The sequence below is a fragment of the Amaranthus tricolor genome, chromosome 3 (assembly GCF_026212465.1).
Source record: "Amaranthus tricolor cultivar Red isolate AtriRed21 chromosome 3, ASM2621246v1, whole genome shotgun sequence".
NCBI classification, from domain to species: domain Eukaryota; kingdom Viridiplantae; phylum Streptophyta; class Magnoliopsida; order Caryophyllales; family Amaranthaceae; genus Amaranthus; species Amaranthus tricolor.
The window spans coordinates 6530774-6542154 of NC_080049.1; the positions used below are offsets into that span (position 1 = coordinate 6530774).

Here is an 11381-nt window from a genome sequence, read left to right on the forward strand (position 1 = left end):
GAACTCACAACAAAAAATAAGTAGGGGTATCCATTATAAAATTTCATGACAAAAAACAAAACAAATAATAGAAGCACGCACTAGTAGGTTCTTGGAAGATAGATGTGATGAGAACACAAGTGGGCATTGGGCAATAGTGTGAAGAGATACCTTCATCGTCAAAAAACATCCACGTGTTCGAACTTTCATCAAACTCAAATCTACACCACACTTTTACTAAACACTCCCCTTAGACTTCCATCCAATTACAATTACAAAACAACTTGTTTTATACTCTATCTTACTACCTCTGTTTTTCAAATGTAATTTCCATTTACTCTTTTTTTTTCAAATTTTAATATAATTTTTAAAATTAAATAATTTTAATTGTGAGCTTTTAAAAAATTCTAAAAAGTCGATATTTAGAAAGTATATATTGAGATGAATCTAACAAGATCTCACGTGAATATGTTTTTTCTTATAGATCGATGAGAAATCATAGTCAAAGTTGGACACTAAAATCCGTAAATTCTATTTGAGAAGAACATATGAAAACGAAAAGAGTACAAAATTTGCATATTTTTTTAGTCTGTTTCATTAAATTTACATTATTTTTATTTTTTGCCATAATCTACAATACCTTTTATCGAGTCTTAAATTTTTCATAAAATAGCACTTCATTTAATTTTGTACACTTTTAAACAATAGTTACAAAGTTGGTGGGACAGATAGAATATATAATACTTCCTTCGTTTCATATTACTTATGCCAAATCAATTTTTGCACTATTCATTAATTTATGATAATTCATATTTCGGCTATTATACGAGAAAAAAATATATATTAACTATTATACATAATTCTAGATATAAACAACCCGAAAAAATGCATTTGATTGAGAAAGAACGTATGAAATAATATTAATACCCAATAAAGTCGAGCAATTTGCGACATTTTTGACTCAATTCCATATAAATAAACGGCTCCCTTAAAAACTCCCATTATATTATTTTCTCAAAATCAAAAACCCAAATTAAGGGAGGAGAAAAAAGAGAATGAAGAACAAAAAAGAAAGTTGTGAGTTATGCCATATGCCTGCAAGCACATACTGTGAATCAGACCGTGCAAGGTTATGTTGGGAGTGTGATACCAAAGTTCACAAAGCTAATTTCTTGGTTACAAAACATAGTCGCATTCTTCTTTGTCATATTTGCCAAAATTCAACTCCTTGGTCTGCATCTGGTTCCACTCTTCCTCCTTCTTTTTCTTTTTGTGTTTCTTGTGCTTCTAATTCTTCTCATCATCTTGATGATGATGATGATGATGGTGATTATGAAGAGGAAGAAGAAGTAGATTCAAGTCATGATGATGATGAAGAGGAGGATGATGATGGTGATAATCAAGTTGTGCCATTAACATCTAATTCTTCATCTGTGCCATCTTCAGCAGAGGATAATAATGATTATGATGATGATGGTGATTATTATGTATATCATGATGATGATGATGATGGAGAGCTTAATGTATCAATGCTACCTTCATCATCAAAGCGTAAGCGAGAGTTTTATATGGATTCCTGATGATAATTTTATTTTCCATCTCCTAATAATTTATTTATTCTAATTAATCATCTGGTCGGATAGTAATTAATCATATCATCTGTACATTAGCTCATTGCTATGCTGATTCCAATATCTATTCATTTCATCATACTCTGTACAAGTTTTAATCATTTTACATAATTAACTCAAGATTATTATTTTTTTTCTTTCCATATTTTTTTATGATAATTATTTAAATAATTTTCTCTTGTAAAGGGAAAATCGAGTGATTTTTTAAAGGTGAAAGGGAAAAAATCTGAAACATTTAGTGTCATGTGGGTCCTACCAAATTGAGAGCATGAGGTGGAGTGCAGAATTGTACTTCCTCCGTTCCATAATTGTTGCTACATTTGCATGGGCACGGGAATTAAGAAAAGTGATTGACCTACACTGTAGCTGATTGTTTACTTTATAGAGTATAGTATTTTATTATTGTTAATTAAAAAAGAAAAAGGAAAAATAGGTTGTTAGGTTACTTTATAGAATATAGTATATATTTTATTATAAAGTATAGAGTATAGAGTATGATAAAAATAGGGGTAGGTAGAACTTTAAATGATTGTTTTATTACTAAAAATGGAAATGTAGCAACTAATATGAAATTGCCAAAAATAGAAAATGTAGCAAGTATTATGGAACGGAGGAAGTATATCAGAATTGAGAAAGTAGTAACGAACGATCCCAAGCGAGGCGGCTTGTCTAATGTTGGGCCCTGCCCGACGAGTACTTGCTCTGTTTTATTACATTTGTAATATTTCATAATTTGTCAGTTTTTTTAATAATTCAAAAGACTATTATCTCATTTTAAGAATTTGAGTTCACTTTAGCATATAATTTAATGTGGTAATTTAATTATTTATATCTTGAGTTATTCATTTGAAATTATTTAGAATTTAAAATTATAAAGATTTAATATTATAAAGTATAGAACTAAACGATTCAAATAATAGTTCACTTAATTATATTATTTCTTATAATAAATTTTTGCAGTTATATTATTTCTTAAGCATAGCATAATAAAGATTATTTTTATTTGTAAATATTAACATAAATCATAATGGTGTATGTATCTTTAAATATAAAAAGCAATACTAAAGAGATAGAAAAATGATAGTAATTCCTCTATATCGTAGTATTTGCTACAAACACAAAATGTAGGTAAAGGAAAAAAAAAGTGACATTTTACGAAAAAATGGAATAAATATGTGAGTGGATTGAATATGTGAATAGGGAGCAAAAGAAGGATTATATACAAGTGTTCATCGACTTGGAGAAAAGCATACAATAACATATCATGAGGCATCATTTGGAATAGCCTTAAGGCTTAAGGATTTCACAAAGGTACATTTAAGGCAATACGAAATATGTATGATCAACTAACATTCAAACACCAGTGGGGATAACCAAATCTTGCCCAATTAAAGTATGCCTACATCAGGGATCGACATTAAGCCCTTTCATTTTTACAGTCATTATGAGAGCGATTTCTAAAACTATATAGGAGAATGTACCGTGGTGCATGTTATTTGTTTACGATATCGTGTTGGTAGCAATTAAGGAGGAAGTTAATTATAAATTGGAAAAATGAAGGACAATTTTAGAAGGTAGAGGGTTGCACATCAGTCGAACGAAAACAAAATATCTCCGATGTGACTTTAGTGGGATGGAGCCGATAGGGAAGTCAGAGGTGACCATTGGTTAAGAAGTTGTTACATGTACGACAACATTAAAGTATTTATGATTGATTAGTCAGAGTAATTGGGAGATTGATGAAGATGTTACTTATCGAATACAAGCGGGTTGGCTCAAGTGGTGAGCAGCCACCAGGGTGCTATATGTTAGGAAGTTTCCAAGTAGATTAAAAGGTAAACATTACTAAGTTGCAATCAAGCCTGCTTTGTTGTATGGGCCAGAATATTGACCCGTAAAGAGAACTTTTGAACATAAGATGAAAGTTACAATAATGCGTATGCTGAGATGGATGTGCGATCACACAATCATGGATAGAATTAGAAACTAGGAGTTTATAGAGAAACTAGGGGTTGCCCCTATTTCTGCAAAGATGCGTGAAAATAAATTAAGATGGTTTAGTCATATGCAGAGAAAGACTTTTGACGCCCCCGTGAGGAGGATTGAAAGCATCATAATGGATGGTAAGAGAAATCGAGGAAGATCTAGGAGAACGTGGGAGGAACAAGTAAAAAAATAACTTGCATAAGTTACACCTCTCGTAGGACCTGACTAGGGATAGGGGTAGCTAAAGGCGCCTTATTCATGTCTTAGACTATTGATATTCTCTCGTTTACATAGCCAAGCTTGTGCGGTTAGATGCGAGCTTGTAGATTCAGCTTCAATCGATCTATGTTGCTACAGGAACCTCTTTTTCTAAGGATCTCTTTTGAGTCAGGAGACTATTTGGCCGCATCCTCCTTTATGGGTATTTGTTGCTACATTTCTTCCTTTACCATATCTTGATTATATTTTCTTATGAGTAGGATACACTACATGCGATAATGATGACGACCAACCATAACAAGACACTTTGATGTTTTTATTTTTATTTTTTGAAACAAACTGATGTAAGTTAGTATATAGGGAAGTACTTTAACAATAACAGCTACTCTTGTAAGAGACGGTCTCTCAAAGTGACGACCTCAAAACAAGAAGCCCACATTTTTATTTTCTCTTTAATTTGTATTAATTGGATTATTTAGCCCATATATCTAACGCGTCTTTCGGAGATACCGTCTCTTACAACAATTTGTGTAAAAACAAATTTTCCTAAATAATAGAATTATTTAAAAAAAAAACACTCAAAAGTAGGAATTTAAAAAAAAAAGCCACTCAAAAATGAATTTTCTAAAACATCAAAACAAAGGTCAAAATTCACCATATTTTTTTCTTTAATTCAATTAAGAGTTTACCAATTTGACTTGAATATTTAAAAATTCAGCGCCTCTATTCAGAGATCGTCTTTATAAGAGACGAGTCATCTAGGTTCAAGCCTAACAATTTAAAAAAAGAGAAAAATCTAAAAACTGACGCGTGCGTTTAACGCTATTTGGAGTTGGTGTTATAACTTATTGAAGTTGATGTTATAACCTATTAAAGTTGGTATTTGGAGTTGGTGTTATAACCTATTAAAGTTGGTATTATAACCTATTTGGAGATACCAACTTTAATAATTTATAATACCAACTCTAATAGGTTATAATACCAACTTCAATAGGTTATAACACCAACTCCAAATAGAATTACACAACGCGCGTTTTTTTGGGTAATTATCTTTTTAGTAATAATAGACCGACCCATTTGAGATGCGTCTTTTATAAAGACTGTCTCAAGTAAGAATTTGTGTTAAAAATTCATCACCAATTTTTTAATGATAAACGTGTAATTGGATTCGAAAACTTTTTCAGTGAGCAATTTCTTTCTTATATGGACTTCTTATTTATAAAATTTAGATATTTTAAAAAATTTTCACCGAAAGAATAACATCGTGTACATCTAATTCTTAAACTTTATAGGTAAAATCTAAAGTTAGATCCCATAACTAATCAAAAAGCTTAGTAAGTAGTGATTAAAATGAAATTCAAATTTTATTTCAGTTAAAAGCCATCACTTTTTACAAATAAAATTCTAAATTTAATTCTTATCTAATTCTTTTTTTTTCCTCGGCTTTTAAAAAAAAGTTACCAACATTATCTTATGAAATTTAGGTACAAAATGGAAAAATGTAGTCCTGTCCGAGTACAGAGTACATTCTTAATTTTGCAAGTGGCAAGTAGGACACTTGCAACTAGCAAGTCTGGTACAAATATAGCAAATGTGGACCAAGTATGAGATATGTATCCAGAAACTTGAAAGTTAAGAGAAAGCTAACCAAATCTGGTTTTCCCTCAAAACAGTGTGCTCCTCAAAATGTAACTTAGAGAATTAACTCTAATTTTTTCGATAACAACACCAAAAACTTGATAGTCAAATAGTATTAATCACAAGTGCACATTATGCTTGTAGATGTAAGTAGAACATAAGGAAATTTTACCTATTACTTAAATTCTAATAGAAACTAAAAAGTCAAATTATTTTAATTGTTAATTTTTAAAAATATTAAAAATTTTATAATATATTGAGACAAATCTAATAAGATTTTGCGTGAATATATTTTTTTCATATAAATCGATGAGAAATCATAGTCACAGTTTGACATTAAAGTTCGTAAAAATCTATTTAAAAATAGCATATCAAAACGGTGAGAGTAAAAATTCTATTCATAGTAAATTGAAGATTAAAATATTTTGAGAGATTTTGTGTCTAAAACTACTAAGAATTGGAATTAATAGTTTGTAAGTAATAAAAATGATTAAAATTTATGATACTGAAAATCACACAATTAATGTCAATTATTCTCATTATTTATAGATTATGAATTACAAAACTTAATTTAATGCATGTTAATTTCACACTTCTAATTAATTGATTAACCATCAAATTAAGACCTAATAATTCAAATCTCATATTCTATCTTATTGAATGAAAAAAACTTAGGAAAAATTGCTCAAAATAATCCAAACTATTACTCATTGGCCAGAATTAATTCTAACTATCACTTATTTTTAAATAATCTCAACTTTTATCTGAATTTATTCATAGCATACCCTACAACTTAGTAGCCTGTGATAAAAGGTCACCTTTGTAAAATAAAAAAAAAATTAAATAAAAAAAACAAAATTTCAAAACCCTTTCCCATCACCATTCTTCCTCCCTAACCCAACTACCACCACCCCAGCCGAACCACCTCCCCCACCTCTTCTCCCTTCAGCCACAAAACCACCGCAGCCACCACCAGTCCCACCCCTCACAGCCATCACCAACCCCTTCCCCCTCCAGTGCTGTGTTGATAAACACAATATGCTAAAAAACATAAACCTACAAACAAGAGTTAAAATTAACTCTAAACAAATTTTCAAAAATAGTGATAGTTGGGATTATTTTGAGAAAAATTTTCAAAAACTTATCTTAAGACAAAATTACTCCGAAGTTTAGACTCCCATTTTGTTGACTAGATTAATAAAGTTCTTAATTTTAATATTGTTTGGCACAAGTTTGACTATAGATCCACAATTCTATAAATAATTTCACGATCACATCAATTACATTTAAATTGTGATCGAAAAATTTACTCATTAGACAAGGTAATTGACAACTAAATAAAATTGAAAAATAAATAATAATTGTAGATACCAAAAATAACTTAGATAACACAAAATAAAGAAATTAAAAGCAAGAACAATGAAATTAAGAAAACTAAATAATAACAAAAACTAAAGAATATTAAAAGGAAGAAACTAAAGGTCATTTGGTATTCAAAATTTTAAAATAGGTAACGAATTCAATTTATCATTACCCTTACAAATTATTTGGTATAGTGTTTTGATAACCCTAACCGTTACCTAGGGCTGTAAAAACGGGTTAAAAGGTCGGAAACAGGTCGGTCAAAAATAGGTTCGGTAAAAAACGGTCGGTCAAAAGCAGGTCGTATAAGTCTTTCGGTACCGGTCGGTATCGGTCGGTTTATTCGGTATCCGGTCGAATCCGGTTTTTTTCCTTGGCGGGTGTCGGTCGGTATGGGTCCGGTATTTATCGGTCCGGTCATTACCGGAAACAGGTCACATTCGGTCGGTCAAAAACGGTTTTTTGCAGGTCGTAATCGGTATACAGATCATAACCGGGCGGTCAAAATCGGTAATCGGTCGGTCACAATCGGTATGCGGGTCAGAATCGGTCGGTCACAATCGGTCGGTTTTGGTCGGTATCGGTTCAGTTCAATTTAGTTGAACCGGGATTCAGTTCAGTTTTGGTTGGTATCGGTTCGGTTCAATTCAGTTAAACCGATATTCCGGTTAATTTGGTTGATATCGGTTCAGTTCAATTCATTTAAACCATGATTTAATTCAGTTCAATTATGTTCCAATTATTCTGTTCCAATTTGGTAAAAAATCGCATCGTGTTGCCTCATAATGTCATTGATCATGCGTTTATCCATGATGGGAATGATATATAGGAGGTGGAACCTCACATCAAGTTTTATAGATGTCGTTAGGTTATGAGTTTTATGACATCAAATTCAACTAATCAACTCCGTCTAAGTTAATTAATAGATCATAACATGTTAATTGATCGACTTCATCTAATATCAATTAGACAATTACAATTTACAACAATAATATGTTATTAATGTCACAATGTAAGTTTGTTAGATTGTCTTAATAATATATCTTCATCACTGATTGAATTGACCTTCGTTTGTCCATGGGGTGTGTTATTTTCAACTAATGTGATCGGTCATAATGATATGACTTGTTCTCATATATCTAAACCGTTTAAGTTTATACGAGATCTTATTTTACTGTGTAGATGAAGTCAACAATGTATTATAAAGTCGATCCAAGTTATTCGATTTGTTTTTCATTATAGTTCGTTCTATTTAAGTTAAATAATCGATCATCTACGCTGATAAGTTTGATTTTAAACGAACTCTATTTAAGTTAATTAATATATTTGATCATAGGTCTGGTTATTTCAACTTGATAAATTGATTATAATTGATATATATTTGATCATATCAGGTTAATTATTTTCAATTTGATAAATCATGTTGTTATCAATGTTGAGAATGATAGAAGGTGAAACCTCACATCAAGTTTTTATAAATGTGGTTAAGTTATGAGTTTAATATATATATTCAACTAATCAACTTCGTCTAAGCTAAGTTAATTAAGAAGTTTATTTAGAAACCATTAAATCAATGAATTACTCATATTTTAAAAAAAAATTTAGTTGTAAAAAAAAAAAAAACACATAAGATTATCCTATTGGTGCACAACCTCAATACATGGATTGTCAACTTGGCAAAAGGCATGATAAATCATAACCCTTCATTTTGAAATCAATTAATCTAAACCATTGATTAAACATACTCTAATATATTTAAAAAAAAAAAAAAAAAAACTAATATGAACCGTTAGATCAAGGGATCTAATCTAAACCGTTGATAAGCCCAAACCCTAACAAACCCTAAACTTCGATTCCATTAAAAACAAACCCAAAAACAAAACCCAAAAACAAAGAAAGCAAGCAGCCAAGCCTCACGCGAAATAGCGAACTCGCGAACTGCTCCTCGCCTCCTCCCAGCTTGCCTCGCCGGCTCGCCGCCCTGCTTTCAACCCACGTCGACGTCGTACCCCCAGTTCTAGATTTGTTGTTTGTTCTTGTTCTTCATTCTTCATTTGATTTTATTTGCGTTCTTGTGAATTTTTTTGACTTTCATTTAGTTCTTCGTTCTTCATTCTTGTCTTGTTTTTGTGCTTTCTTTCTGGCTTTCATTCTTCGTTTTTGTTTTAATTTAGTTCTTCATTCTTCATTCTTGTTCTTGTTACTTTTTATTAGCGTTTTTGTGCTTTTTTTTTTTAGTATCATTCGGTTTTATTTTGGTTACTTTTTATTTTGATTTTTGATTTCTTATTCTTGTTTTCATACTTGGTTTCATGTTCTTGTTTTTGTTATTGATTTCAGTTTTTGATTTTGATGGAGATTTCATTTTATTCAGATTTTGTTGTTAGGGTTTTGTTTCTTCGGACGGAGCTGCAGTTTTCCACTCATTTCACTGTAAGATTCAAATTTTATAATTGTTTTCATTCAAGTATTGATTTTCTATCCTGTTTTTTTTTTCCTACAATTTTGTGTCATTTTCGGATAATTTCATTGTTAAATGCTGCATTTTCGGATAATTTTCTATCCTGAGTTGATTGATTTTGTGTTGATTATATGGTTATAATTGGAATTGAAATTTTATTTTTTTAATTAATTGTTTGCAAGTTTTGATCTTGATTGAGTTTTATTATTATTTTTGTTGTTTTGAATTTCATTCATTAAGCTGTTGGACATGTCATAGGTGGTTATAGCGTGCTTTACGTGGAAATTGTGATTGGGTTTATCATCATTTTGGGATTTAAGTGTGTCATCTGTATAATTGTTGTAATTAGTTTGTTTGCTTTGGAGATATCTGTATAATTGTATAATTGTTGGGATTTAAGCGTGCTTTGCTTTGGAGACATGTCATAGGTGGGTTGTTTTCTATTTTTTTGTTCGTATGATGAATGACATGTATGATCATGATACTTACGTGCTTTGGAGACATGTATCGTACCCCAATGACGTACGGACGGTAAAGTGTAAATACTGCGATTATGAGGCGGCAGCACCAGGTAGTGCAGGTACAACTAATTATAAACGTCATACTGAGGGCTGTAAAGGTTATAAAGAGTTCATAAAAAATAACCCAAACGCTAATGTTGTGTATGATCATGATACTTACGTGCTTAAGTTTGCTGATTCGATATTATATCATGGATATTGTTTGAGTATGGTAGAGCATATTAAAACTAGAGAATTGCATCGTTGGTTAAATCCTAATGTCAAAGATGTGTCTAGATATACGATAACTAAATGCGTAATGGGTGAACATGAAAAGTACAAAAAACTAGTATTTGACAATTTGCAATCTTGTAAGAGTCGTATATGCTTAACTTGTGATGGATGGACAGCATGTACTTCGCGTTCATATTTTGCCCTTACTGCCCATTTCATCGATGATGATTATAAATTGCATTCCCTTTTGTTAAATTTTCGCCGTTTTCCCCCACCCCACGATGGTGAATCTATATTCATGTTTGTGAAAGGTTTGTTGAATGACTGGAATATAGGTAGAAAAGTTTTTTCAATCACACTTGATAATGCTTCCTCTAATAATAGGATGGTTGAAAAACTAAAACGTGATTTGCACTCCTCTTCTCCTCTCCCTTTAGATGGCAAGTATTTTCATATAAGGTGTTGTGCTCATATTTTGAACCTTATTGTTAAAAAGGGTTTGAAACTTGTTGATAATTCCGTGACTAAGTTACGTGCGGTTGTTATATATGTTGATTCTTCTGATTTTCGACTTACAAATTTTGAGAAAGCTAAAATTGATAAAGGTTTGCAATCAAAGGGTAAATTAGTTTTGGATGTTTCCACTAGATGGAACTCTACTTATGACATGATTCATAGGGCTCTTGAGGTAAAGGATGCTATTGATTTATATCTTGTTCGTGAAAGGGATATTGATGTTGATATTATTTCTGAGAATGAGTGGGATACACTTCAAGATATTTGTGATTTTCTTGAGCCATTCTATGAGATTACCAAGCTTTTTTCTGGTTCAAAATATCCCACTGCAAATTTGTACCTTTCTTGCATAATATGTATTGAAAAGATTTTGACTGATTCCCACCAAGATCCTAGTGATGCTGTGAGAAAGATGGCTGCTCCTATGTGGGAAATGTTTGATAAATATTGGTCCGATCATTCTATGGTTCTGTCTTTTGCCTTTTTACTTGATCCACGTTTTAAGATGACTTTCCTTAGTGATTATTATTCTATGCTGTATGTACCTACTGCGGTTGAACAAAAGGTAAATGATGTGCTTGCTGCGTTTGTTGCTTTATATGAATGTTATATGAATACCACTCAATCTGCTCCTGTTGCACCCTCTCCGTCAAACCTTGGTCCTCCTCGTCCGTTCCAAATGCGCAAGTTACGTCATGATTTTCCTCGTATTTCTGCATCTAGGACGGCGAGAGGTGATGTGGACTCTTATTTGGCCATGTCTCTTGTTGTTGATTATGATGGTTTTGATGTTCTTGAATATTGGAAGGGACAGTCTACCTCTTATCCAACACTCGCACTAATGGCTAGAGATAT

At 31.5% G+C, this 11381-nt stretch overlaps 1 protein-coding gene across 1 annotated transcript; it reads left to right on the forward strand.

Annotated features, from left to right (window-relative positions):
- Positions 1–920: 920 nt before the first annotated feature.
- On the forward strand, positions 921–1753 carry LOC130807284 (zinc finger protein CONSTANS-LIKE 2-like). The gene has a single exon (XM_057672437.1). It carries the CDS (start codon positions 1035–1037, stop codon positions 1557–1559), a length of 525 nt encoding a protein of 174 aa, XP_057528420.1. The 5' UTR covers positions 921–1034; the 3' UTR covers positions 1560–1753.
- Positions 1754–11381: the final 9628 nt, after the last annotated feature.